The following is a 19,044-nucleotide window of genomic DNA, read 5'->3' as shown; positions in this document are numbered from 1 at the left end:
TGAAGAAATGAAACTGCTATAAATATCTGGAGTAACTGTTACCTTACACTGTTGTGTACATCACTTGGACTGTTTGGTATTCATTATTGTACCTATATGTTTACAGTAATTATTCTGTGTGTCATAAACAGTTGTCATTTAGCACAATAGTTTTTTCATGGATCATTGGTACCTTTTCATTCTTTTGTTTTGATTGTGACCTCTCCCTTTTCTATATTGAGTGGAAATCTTCTCTTTTTTCTCGGTTTTTGATTCCCCCATTCACACGATGTTGCTGTAAGCGGCTTTGAGCATGATTTTAACATGGGAACATGGCATACAATGAAACTGATGATGGTGGCGGCGCTGATGATGATAATGACCAGAGGGTGGTGCACTGGCACAGTAGTTTGAACTGATGACACAGTTTTAAGACACAACTCCATGGTTGGATACATGACCATAAGGAAATCTGAAAACACGTAGAGGGTGTGTTTAGCAGGGGCAGACTGAGAAGAGAACTGGAGACTGCTGCTAAAGGTCTTCTAGTCTCCACAGAGATAGGATTCCCTATGAACTTCATCTAGTGCAACAGTCCATTTTAATGGGATTGAAAATTATAAGTGACCCAGCAGGATGGATTTGCCTCACGGTTAGGAATATAGAATGTTCAATTAGTTCCTTCTGATGTTTGGGCAAGGGATTATGAGAGGAGAAAAGAAGTTACTCCTTCCAGCACCTCTTCTGTATGATGAACGGAATGTATATCAAAAGAAAATTCCAATTGAGATAAGTTTCGGATACATGAAAATAACAACACAAATGTCACATATCTATTAAAGAACACCCAGACATTGTCCTGGTTATTTTCCTCCTACTTTTTATTAGTGACATTTTGCCTTGTAACAGAATCACTCTCAGCTGGTAGGAACCATTTCAAACCATACCGAACAATAGCCTTCCTCGGGCATTAGGGCTCTGAGTAGAAACCGCATGCAAGTAGGGAACAGAGCTGTGGCAGCTAACCCTGATCCAAACCACCACATCTCATGTTGTCCCCATCCACTGACATGACACAGCTATCTGCAAAAGGGGAGCAGGACATGTTCCATATGGTCAGGAATCCTGATCATGTGGCTCTAGACCATGCAGCCTTGTCCCCTGCTCATGCATTCTTTCCATCTGTAACCCAAATGCCTGAATAGGGCTACTGCAGTTAGAAAAAACTATAACTGTTGATTATAATAGGGTGAAGACAGGCGTAATACTCCAAGAGAGGGCACAGCAATCTCCTTACCTGCTGTATGAACCAAGACGTTAAGAAAATAATAATAGTGATAATAATAATCGCAAACATGTTGAAAATGGTTGCAAAGGTACACTTGGGATGAAGACTAGGTCTGTTGGTCACATCGTGGGCCCTTGCCATAAGGCATCCATCACACTGAGCTTTTCTTCGGTTGCAGCTGGACCATACTGAAAAGCTGCATTCACTGCTATGAAAAAGTGCACATGTGTTTTGAGGCCAGCTCTTAAGACATCACTTTGGCTTAACCCATACAATATCATATCTATAAAGACGCATCCGTTCCATGATTAAACTTAACCAACAAGCCTCAAGGGAATGATAACAGGGGAAATTTGCATATGTGTGCATTAATTTTTTAAAAAAGCAAATTGGGTGCACCCTTGGTATGTATATCTTACTCTAGATTTGCTCCACATCCCCCACGCCCACCTGGTAGGTCAGAGGTCTGCTCTGGAGAAATGATTTTTTTTTAATTAATTTTTTGTAACAGGACAAAATACAACAAGAGAGCCTATCAGAATCCGAGTCGTTTAGAAGAAAACAATTAGCACCTCTGCAGATAGAAACCTGGCTTGAAGGATTTAGTAGGAAGGGCAGGAAGGGCAAAGAAAGTCATATTTAAAGAGAGAGATGCAGTCTCCAGTGGGTCATTTGAATTTCAGCTGCAGAGCAATTTCCACGCCATTTAGCCCTATCCATTGCAGGCATAAAGAGGACTAAACAGGTTATTAAACTGACAAAGTCATACAAGGGGTGGGAAGGGATTTAGCCATGTGGGCAAGACGTTTGATAAAATTCAATGATACGCTAGGATAGGTTAGTGACAAATCGGGGATTTTAAGTATCTACAGAAAGATACGGTACACCAGTGGAGGAAGGAGCTGGAATATATACATTCAGGGATTATAATGTGCTGAAGATTAGTTTTATAAACAGAAGACAGGATTTTTTAAAGATGGAGTGAGTTGAACTTAGTCTCAGTGGTGCTGGGGGTGTACAATACTGCCCCTGCCCCCACCTTTTTGGTTGACATTTTAGGCATCACAGATTCCATATCAGACAACAATGAATGTGGTCCTTCAGGAAGTGAAGGGGATGAAAGCATTAATGCCTTAACTGGTGCTATTAATTGTCGAATTTGCTAACCACAGATTAAATGTATGGATTTTAAATCAAAGCTCTCCCCCGTGAATGGTGAGCTGGGCTGATGACAAGCAGCTCTTATACTTCTCTTGATTTAAGCAATGCATTAAAGATAATTTTGTCTCAACAATTAATGTTTTTTAAAAGCAAGAGAAATTCCCATCCTTCAGTATCCTCAAAGTGTTGCCCTTGCTTTAGCAGTTCGATTAATTTATTAATCTGTTAAATGCACGCCGGCCAATTTATTAAACAGCTCTAGGAAATGCACCATTATGGAGAAGTTTCACCTCCTGGAATTGCAATGTTTAAATGGAGACCTTTCATAGTTGTTGTTTTTAAAGTACACTTTACATACCTGATTAATTGCAAAGTGGAGTAAGTGCAAATAAGAATTCAGGGTTTTAATATATGGTACTGAATGTAAGCCAATCAAGTGTGCACATATATATCTTGTATAAAGAAGGACTTTGCACATAGCTTCAGCTAAGGACTGAATTTAACCCAATTTGGCAAATAAAGAACCAAATTTAATAAAATGTGGCCAATTTGGGTATAGGATCCAAACCTTCCAAGGTCCCAAAAAGCTGGGAGAAATCCCATGCTGCTGAAGAGCATATGTGAATATTCCAGTCACAAAGGTCAGGTTTATCACATGTGTCTTTCCCACTCCTGTGGCACCTTTTGTCCCAGCAACTGCCTCCAAAGTAGCATACAGTTAGATGACTGTCAGGGGTTGGTAGAAGGTAAAATTGACTGATAGATCTCTGAGTGGTTTGCAGTAGAATGACATGTGCTTCTGACTGCCAAATGTTATCAGTCGCAGGTGGAGCAAAAATCACAACAAAGTTTTCAACCCCCTAAATTAAGCTGCTGAGAATGTGGAGAGAGACCTTTTTCTACCTCTCTCATAATAGTAGAACCCAGGGCCACCCCATGAAGCTGATTGGTGGGAGATTCAGGACAGATAAAAAGAAGTACTTCTTCACACAGCACATAGTTAAACTGTGGAATTCACTACCGCAAAATGTAGTGATGGCCACCAATTTCGATGGCTTTAAAAGGGGGTTAGACTAATACCTGGAGAAGAAGGCCATCAATATTCCTCATAGCTATCTGCTCCTTCTAGTATCGGAGGCAGTATGCCTATGTACACCAGTTGCTGGGGAACATGGGTAAGAGAGGGCTGTTACACTCATGTCCTATTTCTGGGTTTCCCATGGGCAGCTGGTTAACCACTGTGTGAACAGAATGACAAACTAGATGGACCCTTGGTCTGATCCAGCAGGGCACTTTTTATGCTCTTAAATGAAGAAATAGCTGGATAAGACTGTGAACATACTAAAAACATTCATATAATGAGGTGCCTGATAAAAGCGGGAGAGCTTTTACAAAGTCTTCCATTGAGCCAATACAAGCTAAGATGGGATCGTTGGCACTCTTGGAAATTTGAAATCCAGAGAATGATCTAATGGGATTAGAGTTGCCACCTATTTCCTGGTAGGGCTCCTCTGTTTTTAACTACATGACAAGCAGAAATGCAACCATTAAGTTTTCTGCAGCATAGACATACAGGGATGGGAAACGTTTTTCTAGTTTAATTTCTGTCTCTCATGTTGCTGTAAAAAGCACAGGAGTCCTACCCAAAATAAAAGTGGTGACCCTAATTGAGATTCACTTTATTGGGTAGAATAAGTGTCAAAGCAAAGGGAAAGAACAACTGTGCTTCCTTTGCCCTTTATAGCTTTGTGTGCAACTGATTTATGTACGGTATAATATGTAGCCAGTAAATGTAGTTACGGGTGGATATTTGGCTGGGATGGAGCCTGTTGCCAGCCTGAGCCAAACTTCTTGTCCATAGTTCAATTCCAGTAAGGCATCTCCCTTAACCATTCGCTCCACATATTTGTTCTCACTGGCATTTTCAGACCGGAAAGCTAGCTTGTCTATTCCATCGACCACTAGGTAGCCTGAGATGATCGGGCTGTTTGATTCAATGGTGTATTCAAAGACGTAAACACCAAGATAAGGCACACGGAACCTTCCATTCGCTGGGACATAGGAGGATCCATAGTTGACATCAAGATTGTTAAATCGAATAGGACCAGGAGAATTCATCCCGTAAGTGTGTGAAGCAAAAAAGGCCACCATTGGTGCATACCTGTAAGACCCTTTTGAAAAATCTGCAAAGGGGAAAAAAAAACATTGTAAGGATACATATATTTGCTAAACACCCTTTGGGGAGAACTAGATATCATGGCAGACATGGCTCTGCTAGTGAAAATGGCAGGCAGTGGTCTCTAATTCCTTAATTCTTCCCTGTAACAACCAATAATGCTTGAAAACAAAGAGATAGTAGACTTCAAAGTTGTACAGAGGTTGATTAGTTAGCCCAACATGTATCAAAGTCTTAAGAATCTTCCTCAGGGCCAAATTTAGATGTGATGCAGTTCATGCAATTAGCAATTCCATGAATCACATCGTAGGCATGTGCAAACCAGCAAAATTCAAGCTCACCAAAATCTCTGGATTCTATCTTGAAGCTCATTCCGACTCAAATCTGTATCAGATTGCGAGCTTTATTATTTTTTTCACATGAAAAATCCATGTGTATTTTCCCAGATATACGCAGCTATTATGTGCTCCTTTGAAATGTATGCATTCTCCTCCCATTGATGAAAGCATACTTGTGCACATTTTTTCAAAAGAAAGCATTTTTCAAAAGTAATTGCGAACTGAGTAAATCTCTGATCAAAACAAAGAAACAAACACACCTGAAACCAATTCCTCATGCATTCCTAGCCTAATCCACACTGGAACCTTGCCAGTGGGGAGAATCATAGAATCATAGAATAGCAGAGTTGGAAGGGGCCTACAAGGCCATCGAGTCCAACCCCCTGCTCAATGCAAGGGACTTTAGCTCTTTGCTGTAATGTGGATCAGCCCTCCCTCCCACAACGGCTATTTACATTGAAAGGAAAGCTCCCATTTGCACCAATGGAAGCTTTCCTTCTCATGTAACTAGCAAGTATGGGAGCTGCTAATCTGGATTGGGACTGTAGTAAGGAGCAAAGGGTTTAAACCTGCCTACTCCCCTGCCAAGGTGCATAAGTGTGTGCAGCAGATTTCATTAGGGTGCACACTCAGGGAATTTTTTAAAAAGCTGAACATTTATTGAATAAGTCATAAAGAACATTATTTTTATTCATTTATTTATTAAACACTGTAGGCACTGATGCCCTACTCAGTGTTTGGCTTACTTGACCACAGGAGGGCCCAGCATTGGTGGGGCTTTATGGTGACACTGGCTGGAGAGGGGGCTTACCAGGCAATATTAGCCTTTGGGGTCCCTCCTCCTGGACTCTTTGAAGTATGGCTTCTGGCAGAGAGGCTCCCAGCAGGGTGATTTCTTTTTGCTCCTACTGCCAGGGGGAGGGGTTTGTCAGCGGAGCACTTACTGCATCTCAATCCTCCTCTGAATCCCTACTCAATGCCCCCCTCAATTTGGTGCTTACTGCTCGAGATATTAGGGTGTGCTGGGCACACCTGGCACACCCATTGTGCACGCCTATGCCAGGGTTCCCGTCCATATTGCCCCTATGCTACCTCCTTTCCCTCCACCCCAAAACACCCCAAACCTGTGATGTAATTGCTAATTTCCCAAATGGCATCATATCTAGCTTGGGCCACAAGTAAAGACTCTTAGGACACAAACATATGCATGTTTAGACAGAGAAAACTCCTTTAACTCCCAGCATTCCCCATCTAGCATGCTAAACATGTCTAAACATTTGTGGGATTGCACCTTTAAGAATACTTACCTGACATCTTCATTAAATCTTTCTTGAGTTTTGACAAACTTTGTGTGAAATATTTCATAAGGAGGACAAATGAGAGTTCAGGAGAAACTTAAGACAGTTCAGGAGAAATTCTGTGAGCTAGACACACAAACGATAGAGGCCTCTGAGATTGTGTGTGTGTGTGTGTCCATCCATGCTACACCCTGCCAGATGCTTACCGGCAGGGCAGGAGGGAGCAATGGAGGCCATTCCATCCTCCTTTAAAGCAATTTTGTTAGACAAGCCTCCGATCCCATCTAATGTGCCCTGACTGCCAGGAATAGAGATGGGGACCATGAGAGACCGTTCTCTCCCACTCCAAGGTTGGAGTCCCAACCTTGGGAAGGGAACCATTGCAGAGCTGTCCACAGGTGGAGAGATCCACAGTCAGATCTTCTTCTCCAGGGTCAGAGCTCTGCCTCTGGCCGTGGAGGCAGACACCCACTGCATTCTATGGTCCTTCATAGACAAGGGGGTAGGATTGCTCTCTTTTGCTGTTTTACCCTTGAGGAAGAGTTGTAAGATTTGAAGTTCAAATGCATCAGGCTAAGAAATCATTCTCTCCTTCCATTTTTTTCCATTTTTAATCTGGTGGCCTCCGATCATTCTTTCCCCGTGTTGTGATCTTGTGCTGAGTTCTCCCCTGTCTGCCCATCCCCACAAGCCAACAATGCAAAGCAAGCGTGGAGAAATTTGCATAATGCTGCCATGTCACAGAGAGAGTTTAACAAGAGGAGAGTAGGAAGAGCTATACATAGGGCTGCTATTTTCGGCATTCACCCCATGTCTGCCATAACACCCAGATCTCCCTTTTGTCGTCTTCTCCTCATGCGGAATTGCCGACATAAATGGGATCAACTCTGTATAGCAGACACAAGGGTAGTTGTAAACTCTCCCCCCAGGCCTCCTGTCAAATTTTCAAGAAGCTAAAGAAGAAAAGCAGAATGAATTCTTAAGTACTGTATAGAAAGCAATTTTCTCCACAATTAGCGTCAAATGTACCAACAAGGAGGGGGGGGGGACTTCTTTTTTTTTTAAAAAAAAAAAATCAGGATCAGAAAAGAAATTTCAGTCCCAACTGCGCTGCATGATTAGGAAGAAAAGCTTTCATAACTCCCTCCAATGTCTGTGTCGTACATTTCTACAAATGTAACATATTTGCATGTGTTGTGCAGCCTAAAATTTGCTTGCAAGTTCCCAGCAAATATTGAAGAGATCTGGAAGCTTAAGAGTAATAGAAATAATAATAATGAATGTAGGAAATATAAACAGTCTTTGTTTCTTTTCCTTGCCCATAGCATATGAACCAATGGCTCCACCGCTGTAAAAATTATTGGGAAGCAACCAGGTAGTGGCAGAAGAGCATAAAACACACATTTTGTGTTATCCGGAATGCAAATCTTTGTTTATACATTTTTTTATGGCAAGGGTCTCAGGGACTGTTATTGCTGAAATTGAAATTCTCAGCAGAACAGGGTCTGTGTGAATGCAACAGCCAGTGTGGTGTAGTGGCTAAAGTGTTGGACTGGGAGTCGGAAGACCCGGGTTCTAGTCCCCACTCGGCCATGGAAACCCACTGGGTGACTTTGGGCCAATCACAGACTCTCAGCCCAACCTACCTCACAGGGTTGTTGTTGTGAGGATAAAATGGTGGAGGAGGACTATGAGTTCCTTGGAGGAAAAGAGGTGAGATATAAATGCAATAATAAATAAATAAATAAAATAAATAAAAGAGCTGAAATCCAGATACAAATACCTCCCAGATTTTTATGAACATTGCAGCTTACTTAAGGGACTTTTCGTGAATGACATTGCAGCTGTACAGCCCATATTTTTAGAATATGTTTAAAACTGCATGGTGTGAATATGGCCTGTATCATACAGAATGTGTATCTCAGAGACCCAATGGCAGAACACTGCATCTGCTGGAAGCTGTTGAAGTCCCCAATTAATGTCCCCCCTACCCCATAAAGATCCCTGCTCTAGGCTCCCCTTTAAATAATCATTTTCACTGTTTGTCTGGGTCTTGAAGGAGGCTCACCACATGTGAATCACCCCCAAAGAGGACAAAATAAGACACAGTTTTGCATAGAATCTACATAAGTTAATTTATATGCATGGATGCAAAAACTTGAAATAACTCTTAGGGTTTAAATAGAAATACAGTACATCTTACCATAGTGTTAGGGTGACCATATGAAAAGGAGGACAGGGCTTCTGTATCTTTAAAAGTTGTAGAGAAAAGGGATTTTCAGCAGGTGTCATTGGTATACATGCAGCACCTGATGAAATTCCCTCTTCATCACAATAGTTAAAGCTGCAGGAGCCCTCCTCTCTTTTGTATCTGGTTAAGAGGGCAGCGCTCCTGCAGCTTTAACTGTTATGATGAAGACGAAATTTCACCAGGTGCTACATACATTCAAATGACACTTGCTGAACTTCCCTTTTCTATACAACTTTAAAGATACAGGAGCCCTGTCCTCCTTTTCATATGGTTATCCTACTCTAGACAGAGGATGGTCTTTTGGCAGCCTTTCAGATAGAGAACTGTCCTCTGTAAAAGAGGATACATGGCCACCCTATGAGCTCCATTTTAATTTCCCCAAGTGATTCTACATCAGAGGCATTGTGGCTCTGTTAACAGAGTGGCTCCAATGGATAGGATGACCGTATGAAAAGGTAGACAGGGCTCATATATCTTTCCTGTATAGAAAAGGGAATTTCAGCAGGTGTCATTGGTATGCGTGCAGCATCTGGTGAAATGCCCTCTTCATCACAACAGTTAAAGCTGTAGGAGCCCTGCCCTCTTTTTGTATCTGGTCACTCTAGTATAGCTCCTGCAGTTTTAGCAGTTGTGATGAAGAGGGAATTTCACCAGGTGCTGCATGCATACAAATGATACCTGCTGAAATACCCTTTTCAATACAACTGTTAAAGATACAGGAGCCCTGCCCTCCTTTCCATATAGTCTGGATGCCATTGGAGTGCTGCAGCCACCTACTGCTTCTGTTGCAACGCAAACCTACCAGGGAGGCACACTGATGAAGTTGGGAGCTAGGGATGGGTGAATGAACAATGTTTGAGATCGCCAGGATTCTCCAGACATCATCTTCCTGCTCATCTCATGCTCAATTCCCGTTTGCGTTTGCCATCGCTGCTTGCTTTGCTCCAATGGGGGATTTGCACATAGGACGCAATGATCAAACAGGGGATTGCTATGAATTCCCTTCATAGAGTGAAGCAGGGCTGATTCAATCTAACTGGAGAAATCTGCACAACTTCGGAAACACGTGCAAATCAAACTGGGAATCAGGAACGAGACAGACAGGAGGACGTGTTTGACAATCATGCAATCATTTTCAGCAGACCTGTGCTCTAGATCGCATTCAGGGCTTCAAATGGGGGCATGCTCCCATTTGAACAAAGTTCTCAAAGTTCTCCTAGAGGGAGCCCATGTGAGACACTTCACTTGGGGCCTGCTCATCCTAGAACTGGCCCTTCTACTCATCAGACAGCTGGGTGCATCTCCCTTTGTTGCTGAGTTCTTTGGGAAACTGCTATATGTTCTTGAGAAGAGTCAAGCAAGATGGCTGAATGATTAATCAACTAAACAATCCCTCCCAAGACTTGAAGCATAAGAAAACCACAGCGATACCACCTCCATTTTCAAGGTCCTACTGCAGGGATGGCTTCTAGTGCCAATTATTTTAAATGTATGTGTTAATGATTCTAAGAGACTGCAGCAAAAATGGTGAAGAATCCTGTTGAACCTTAAAGCCAAAGGCCACACTCCAGCCCCTCTGTGCATAGAGACACTGTGCATGGTGGACAGGAAATCAATGATGGAGGGGTGGCCGATGGGAAAAGTGGAGAATGGTGCTGGCCAGCCCAGGTAATTCCCCCTTCTCTCAGCCCCTTCTCATCTATCATTCTGCTTACTGGATCAGAAAAAAAGCCTATGGGGGCAGGGGAATCTACAGTGGCAGATATTGGACAGTGACCGATAGAAAATGAGGAGGACAGCAGAGTCCAAACTCTATGAGGATGTGTTGCACAACCAAAAGCAAGTATTTCCCAAAATCTCTAAGGACATGAAGATCCTGTTAATATAGCCCTTAGCTAGACGACGGGTTAGCCTGGGTTGATACCCGGGATCGCCCCTGTGCATCCAGATGACGCACAGGGGATCCCAGGCTCAGGCAGGGGTCACCCCTCCCTTTCCCCGGGGTAACGGGCACCACTTTTGGCACGGTATTTTCCGCGGCCTCGGGCTGAGCCTGAGACCATGAGCGTGTAGACCGTTCCGCTGCTTTCCCTGGCAACCGCAATTACACGCGAGTAGCCGGGGAAAGCAGCGGACAGGGCGCAGCCCTCCTCAGGAGCACTGCGGCCATCAGGGCTAGGGTGAGGGGAGTGGGGAAAGCCATTATTTTTTAAAAAAACCCCACTTACCTGAGCGCACGAGCATTCGTGCTCATGGCCCCTTTAAGACGGAAAAATGCCGGACGCGACGGGGTCCTTTCTTGACCTCGTCATGCCTGAGGTATAGACTACGTTGAGAGCCTGCTATAAGTTGCATCGCGGGCTCTCCCCTCCTCACCACTAGATTATCAGGTAGGTCTAGCAAAGGCCAGAGACTTCCCCCCTCATTTCAGCAGATGAAAGAAGATCCATAAAGGAAAGCTTCCATCTCCATTGCACTAAATGGGCCTAAGACATGGTCCTTGTGTCCTGAGACAGGATCTCACGTGTATTTATATTCATTGGATCTCAAGTGTATTTATACACAGCCTGGTTGGAGGAACTTTACCAGGAGTAAACAAAAATCAATCCAGGGACGAATGCAGCATATGTCTACCCTGCTGATTTTTAGACGTTCTACCTTAAAGGAACCTTTTCCACATTGATTCATGTGCCTAGAATAGGGGTCTCCTACCTTTCTGGGCACATTTTGGAATTTGAGAAAGTGCTGTGGGTACCACAACAAAATGACTGCTATATGGAGGATGTGGCCTGTCCCACAATGTCTGCTTTGGGGCTGCACCTTCCATGTTGTAAAAAAAATGTGCAAATTTGGGAAATTGAAAAAAAAATTCCAATTCTGCCAATGAGAGGATAACAAGAAGGAAGTCACCTGACAATCCATGAAACGTAGACAGAACAATTTTACAAAATTTGCCTAATTCAGGGACCTTTGTTCAGCGGATGGAGCCTGTGCATCGTGTAGACTCATAGGCACAATTCACATCTTTGTCTGAACATGGGAAGGTCAGGAGCAGGGATTACAGGCACAATCTTGATTCCTCTTCTCTATGGGCATGTCTAGACAATGGCTTATCCTGGGGATCACATTGGGATCATCCCTGTGTGTCCACATGATGCACAGGGGATCCCGGGGGCAGGGAGGGATGATCCCTCCATTTCCCCTGGATAACTGGGACAGCTTTTAGCCTGATTTTTCCTGTGGTCTCAGGATCATCTCAAGACCATGGGAGGTGTGGGCAACCATCCCGGTTTCATCACGGCTCCTCATGAGTAAACACGAGGAGCCAGGAACCAGGCATGGAGCTCTTCAGGCACTCTGTGCCCATCAGGGGCGGGGAGGGGAATAGGGTCAGGGCTTCTTCTTTTTTTAAACTTATTTTTGTGCTGGAGCGCAGGTGCGCTCCAGGTCCTGTATTTTTATTTTTTTTAAAATGGTGTGCGTAACATCCCCCTTCTTCCCTGCATGTGGACTGAGGAGGAGGATCTTGCGATCAGCATATCGCGAGATCCTCCCCATCGCCTCCCCTGGTGTAGACATGCCCTATGTGTTTAGTTTAGTGAACATGTGAAAAGGGTTTCTATCATGCACACGATCCTCAGATTCGAATTTCGATGACATGGAAAGTGCCGCCTTTGTTGCACATGCAATTGACCGATAATGCAATTTCACAGCTTTTGGAACAAAAATTGCCACTTTGCTCTGGCCTATTTATGATCGTACTGCTTGGCTAACGACCAGCTTGTTCAATCCACCGCAGGCCTGCTTGTTATTATTATTTTTTATCGATAGGCCTGTGAAAGAAATCTTTGCAAGGTGGGGTGCATTGAAACAGAGGATTGTGGACTCTTGTCTGGAACTGGATGCTTTAAAAAAACCCTCTGCCACTAAGGAGCCTTTATTCAGAAAAACTAGGGGAACGAATGTGTTCTCTTTCGCTTGATCTCTGGCCTGCAGCTAGAGAGGCAGGTGGAGGAGTTGCGAGATTTTACATATACTTGCCTACAGCCGGAGCCTGTTCGTCCACCATCTTTGTGCTGCAGTTGGCTCCTCCAAAGGGATAGCGGCAAGCGCAGACAAAGTTCTTCCTTTCATTGACACAGGTCCCTCCATTTTGGCACGGGGAGCTGCTGCATCTCAGATAATCATCTGGATTGAAGGAGAACAACAACATGAATTGCCACAGTAATTATGCACCGAAGCAAGGAGTCTTCAACAACTCTTTGGAAACATTTTTTTTCTTCTAAAATCCAAATCAGGTATTTTAGTCTCCAGCTATCCGCAGATGTATTTGCATCTAAAGCTAAGATGGACACATCGGTTTATTTCCAGCCCACATCGGTTTCGCAGGTATTCAGTGATAAGTCTCTTCTGTCCAATTTCTGCATCAGTCTGCAATCTTTTTTTTTGGGGGGGGGGGGTGTTAAAAAAAAAGAATATACAAAGAAACACTTTTGTTTTGTATGCAATCTCCTCTAACGTACACATTTCTGTTTGCAACATCAGGCAATATACACATTTCTGTATGCCACTTCTCTAATATGCACATTTTAAAAAACTCCTAACACACACATTTTTTCATAGACACTTTTTGAGCAGAGAACTGCATCTCAAAATTTGGAGAAGTGATCCATATATTAGTCTGGGTCCAGGAAGTGTGATTTAGATGGGTTCACTTAAAAATACGGACCAAATTAAATTCTTATGGGAAGAAATATAGCCATAGACATTATGCATAGAAATTTGCATAGACATTATGCTGTATTCCAGGGTGGTGTATTTTTGTTTCCAAAATGTTATTTGCCTCTGGGGAATTTAGTCAGATACTGTTTGCTGGTCCTGTTGGGATCAGGTCTCGAATGACTAATCACTCATCATTTCTGCCAATCTAAGGGAAGCACTCAGCCTGGTCCTGTGTGCCTGCTGCAAAGGCTGTCAAACTGTATTTCATTCGTGATTAAAATACCACCTAGTGCTTTACAGTCCTGCTCCCATTTTACAGATGGAAAATTGTTTTTGGATGACTTGCCCTAGTCCAGGGCAGAGCTGGAATTTGAACCCAGTTATCTTGTAATTAAAGAGTAGGTACATGACCCTCTCAATCACACCCATAATGTAGTGTATGATGTGCCTGCACCATGTGGATGTCTGAATGTACAGCAGTGTGAATTGCACAATTCTCCCATTTCCAAAAAGAGAGACCATCAGCACATTTAGGTTTCTGTGTACTATTGTACTACGAGTGTGGTACAAGTAGATCTGCCAGCTACTCTAATTGTTGTATCCCAAGACATTTCTGGCAGGAGAACCCTGAAACTGGTGGAGCAAAAGAGGCAGAGAATGCAGTCCCTGGTCCAAGTAGTCATCAGGATCAGGGGCAGTGATAGGATGCTGATAACCCTCCTGATAAGCGATGCCCCACTCAAGGAGGCTAATGCACTGGGAGAACCAAAGTACCTAGACTGGTTCCATGGCATCGCTACAGGCCCACCAAGATCAGCCCCAGGACTCCGCCCCAGAAACAAAGACAGCAATGCAGTGCCTGTTTGGTGGCATGGCAAATATCCTTAAGCCCCACTCATGAAGAGAAAGCAAGCTCTGGATCAGGGCCGTAATGGCCAGTCAGGAATGGGTGGGTCAACAACATCCCTTAGAAAACTACTCAGATGGAGCCTAGTCCTTGCTGAAGCAACATCTCTCTAAACATGCATCCCTGCTAAGTGGACCTTCCTGATCCTTAAAGCATATTTCTGCTCCTGGTAAGGCAGGGATGTACTTTCATAGTTGCGATGACAGGAATGGGACATTACCCCAGAAACAGGACCTTTGGCTAAGTATCTGAATCAGACCCAAAACTCTACTGCAGGTTGATGTTTACTCTCGGCCAATATTTTTTTTTGGGGGGGGGAGGTATTTTGAATTAGTGACATAATTAAAACCAATTATGCTAATGCACAATTACGCTAATATACATAAAACTGGGATGGTTCATCCCACAAAACTTACGTATATTGTGTATGAAAACCATGCATTACAATGAGTCCTATTAACTGTTAGGTTTATATCCCATCCTTCCTCCAAAGAGCTCAGGAAAGCCGACATGGCTCCCCACCTGACATTTTCCTGTGAGGGAGATTAGCCTAAGAGAGTGACTGGAGCACGTTCACCCAGTGAGTATCAGGGGTGAGTGGGGATTTGAATCAGGGCCTCCCAGGACCTAACCTAGCAGTCTGACCACTGCACCATAGAGGGTGGCCAGTTGTGCTTCACCGAAAAAAGAAGGGAGAAGAGGACACCAATTTGCATAAAATGTGAGTACGATCAGTTATATGAACACAGGCAAATTCAGAAATATTTATTCTGATTTAAAGATAAATACAACCCATCGTACCATGGTGGGCAAAGGTTTGTGTTACTGCTGGCCAGATGCTAAGTGGATGGGTTACTTTGAGCCTTCTGCTCTTTCTTCTTCTGGTTTTGGACCTGTTAAAAAGTAGACGTGGACTGGACAGCCCTTCAAGTGAGGGATGCCTTCAAACAGAGGACTGTCCTCTGACTATGGATAGATGGGCTCACCTGTGACCAGCTTAATTGGATATACCCCCAAAATCACTGCTGCTGCCCACACCCAGTGCTACACCAGCTTCTTCGCAGCCCAGCAAGCACCCAACAAAGCACCAGGCTGCCCACCCTTATCCAGAGACTCTGTTGTGTGCAACAATGGCAGCTCCAGGAATTGTGCATTTCCCAAGCTGTGTAAATGGCAGCTGCTAAGGCCCCATTTATGCAACTTGGGAAATACACAATTTCCGGAGCTGCCATTGTTGCAAATAATGGAGCCTCCAGACGAGGGTGGGAGGCTGCTGGACAGTTGCTGAGCTGCAGGCCACTCAAAGAGCAGACCCGTGAACGCACCACGGCCCAGTGAACTGGGTTCGGAGGGCAGATATGTGGAAGTCCACCAGACTCCCGGACCCAGTCAGGCACCTGCAACATCCCTACCTCTGACAGTCTTCAAAGCAGAGGACTTTGCTTTGCCATGTAGGCCATATAGCTACCCTACCACCATACTGACTCTCAGAGAACTGAAACTCACTTCCTGTTTGCGATTTCCAAGTCAACATTTCTCTTGGCTCATAGTGTGAGGGTTTAAAAAATAATGTGCTGAAATATTGGGGTTTATTTATTTATTTATTTATTTATTATACTTATATACCGCTCCCATAGCCAGGGCTCTCTGGGCGGTTTACAGAAATTCTAAAATTGAGATAAAAACAAGAATACAAAATTTAAAACTCTAAAACACAGTACATACACACATAGAGCATTAAACTGATGCTCCAACTTTCCTTATTTACCAGAGACAATCTGACTCTGGAAACTGGTAAATCGTTGTCGCTAACTTTACCTTTGGGAGAGATTTTGGGGTTGCCCTTTAAAAACGTTAGTGTAAATTGCTAGAGATTTGTTCAAGATTCAACTTCATCTCCAGGATCTCCAGGAGTGGGGTTGGGATGCACCACACCAACAACCATGTGAGTGCATGAGCACTAAGGCACAGCACTGCAGCAATACTGGTGAGAATCAGTTGATTAAATATTTTAGGACAATTATGGCTTCCCCCCTCCCTTCACAGCATGTCTAGTTTAACTTAAGGGGGGGGGAATACCTTCTTGGCTTTTAAAACTCTTCCCCACACTTCCCCCCCTTTTCTCTTGTGTCTTTCACACTGAAAGTCTATATCATTTTTTAATCTTTGTACACCACTTAGGGTGGTATCCAACACTGCCGCTGCTGAAGCAGGAACATAACGGGAAAGTAGCACTCGCTAGCATAACCAGAAATGACATGAAACTACCAGTTCCAAAATAGGACAACTCCAGAAGGGGTAGTTTGGGGTAGCATCTTGGGTGGAGCTAGCAAGTGGTACTTTCTTGTTGTGCCAATGGTTGTTCCTGTGAATGTAACGTGTTTAGAGCTGGCATTGGATACTGCCCCAAAAAAGTTTAGGATACACACAGACATACACACAAACAGGCAAACAAACAAAACCTACAACTCCTACCTGCAGCCTGGACTGATACAGGCACAATATGATCATTCGATTCAATTGCATGTATAAATCAGGCTTAAGTGCCAGATGCAATTGGATGCCTCCCCTCCCCCCACCCCACCGCCTTGAACTGTCCTCTGCAAATCACTGTTCTCTATCATCTAGGGATTAAACAAATTGAATTACCAGTGACCATTCAACGCACTCAGCTCCTAAGACTCCGAAGCGGTGACAATGGGGGCACGCGTGTTCTCGCGACGAGATTGCCAGGCGAGTCTTGAAAGAAATGCCTGGAACGCTCAAGAGGTAAGTAGGTAGGTACGGGTGATGAAAAGGGTGTTTCAGAATGAGTGCTGATTGCCGGCAGATGTGTGGAATTGCCTCTTTTCACAGGCACTTCACCGGCGCGCTGAGCTATCTTTTAATTTCCAGCCCAGTCATTTCAGATGCCACCGCGTTCCGTCACAGCACTTCGCTGGTGATGAATCGGAGTTGGACGGGCTGAATGCAAAGCTTTGTGCGCTTTGTGCAATGTGCCCCCCCTTCTTCCCTCCCCCCTACACACCCGAGCTTAGACAGATGAGGTTTATGGTCTGCAACATGCCAAAGAGTTTCCGAAGTTGGCTTAAGTAATTATTTTCTCATCTCCTCTACCTCCGCCAACGCCATCTCTCACAACAATAAGGCCCAGGATAAAGGAGTGTATGAGTGCACTTCAAATGTCAGCAACAGAAGAAGAAACGCTGCCTTATGTGGCTTTACATTTATGATTTGCCTTGCCTTAGAGACAAATGAAACAAAACAAAAACTCCAGACTCTACTCTAGACTGTGGCCTCGTTCTCCCCGAAGAGGTAGACTTATGCCTGAATTGTGTGGCTTCAGATTGCAGGTCAGACTCATATAATTGAATGACCCTGATACAAACAAACAAACAAAATTCCCTCTGCCTGCAAGACTACCATGACAGGTAGAAGCAAAGGTGGTCAGGAAGACACTCGTGCCAATGAGGTGAACATGAGGGAGGCCTCTTCCAGCATCTTTCTTATACTGGTGAGTCCTTAATGTATGAACTTCCCTCTTCAAAGGTACCACGAGGCAAGTTCTCTTGCAAACAGAGTTGCCACCAAAATTTAGCCTAATGGGAATTTTTAAGCAAATAGGCAAAAACATGTAAAGAATTTTGAGGAAAGCAGGGGTATATATTACTCAAGGAAGACTGGAGTTGTGTTAGAAGCCCTTTTTACACCATTGGTTTTGGGAGGGATCATCCCAGGATCATCCCTGTGTGTCCAAATGATGCACAGCAGATCCCAGGATCAGGGAGGGATGTTCCATCCATTTTCCTGGGATAACTGAGACTTCAGTTATCCCAGTTTTACATGCGGTCCTGGGATGATCGGGAGGACTGTGTGTGGTGTGGGTGCCCGTCCTGGCTTCTTCCCTCTTCCCCACAAGTAGTGGGGGTCATCAGAGGGAAGGAGCTGGGATGGGGGGGGAGTCCAGGACCCTCAGGAGTGAGGTGGGGAGTGGGGTCAGGGATCATTTTTTTCTTTCTTATCTTTTAATTTTCGCTGGAGCGCACTGGCCCTTTAAAAAAAATGGCAGCCACGACAGGCGCAATGCCCGTGATATCACGTGGCCCATTTAAACTGAGGGTGACCATCCCGGAAGAAGTCCAGGCAATCCCTAGCTCAGGAGTTGGCAACACAGCACCTGCAGGTTGTGCAGCCCATGGAAACAGTGCCTACCAAGTCTCCCATGTGCGACTTCCATCCCACCCATGTTCCCCAGCCCCACACCATGATGCTCCTGCCCCAGTTGCCTACCACACCTCTGCAGTACCAAAACCCAACAGGGAAGCAAGAAGTCAGAAGATCAGATCTCTGAGGTCTTCAGCAGTGCCAGGTGAAGACCTCCTTCTTGACCCAGTATTTTGACAGTTTATCATCCTAGTCTTTTAACTTTGCTGTTTTAAACTGTATTAATAAAACCGTATAATTCTCTGCCTTGCTGCTCAGTTTTATTTTGGGATAGGGTTTGGCACCTGCGATATTTCTCAGAGTTCTGACTGGCACTGACTGATACCTGGAATGGATTCACAGCCCCACTGAAATCAGAGCCACCAACCTCTACTGGGCAGGAGGGGAAATGGAATGGAGTCTCCCAGGGGAGGACTTATCTGGCTGGAACAATGGACAGGAGCACTCCACACAGCAACATTTTGTAGTGGGTCCCACTTGTTGCTTTCCTCCCATAAAAATGCACCATGCAAACGTTAGTCATTTTTACTCTTAATGACATTTACATTCTGCCTTTCTTCCATAAGGAAACATAAGGCATTGTATATGGGTAGGGTGACCGTATGAGAAAGAGGACAGGGCTCCTGCATCTTTAACAGTTGTATGGAAAAGGGAATTTCAGCAGGTGTCATTCTCGTGCATGCATCACCTGGTGAAGAGC

At 44.2% G+C, this 19,044-nt stretch overlaps 1 protein-coding gene across 2 annotated transcripts in view; it reads right to left on the bottom strand.

Moving 5' to 3' along the window:
- Positions 1-3,140: 3,140 nt before the first annotated feature.
- The window catches only part of MMRN1 (multimerin 1), an 89,568-nt gene continuing 73,664 nt past the window's right edge, over positions 3,141-19,044 (bottom strand). For both annotated transcript variants that reach the window (XM_063135329.1, XM_063135330.1), the window contains exons 7-8: positions 12,533-12,679; positions 3,141-4,611 (exon numbers count right to left, since the gene is read on the bottom strand). In XM_063135329.1, coding sequence (XP_062991399.1) covers positions 4,190-4,611; positions 12,533-12,679 — 569 coding nt within the window. In that variant the 3' untranslated portion in view covers positions 3,141-4,189. The remainder of the gene's footprint in view (positions 4,612-12,532; positions 12,680-19,044) is intronic.

The sequence above is a fragment of the Elgaria multicarinata genome, chromosome 10 (genome assembly GCF_023053635.1).
Source record: "Elgaria multicarinata webbii isolate HBS135686 ecotype San Diego chromosome 10, rElgMul1.1.pri, whole genome shotgun sequence".
NCBI classification, from domain to species: domain Eukaryota; kingdom Metazoa; phylum Chordata; class Lepidosauria; order Squamata; family Anguidae; genus Elgaria; species Elgaria multicarinata.
Note: the sequence above shows the minus strand (reverse complement) of the source record. Positions and strands in the feature narration are given on the sequence as shown.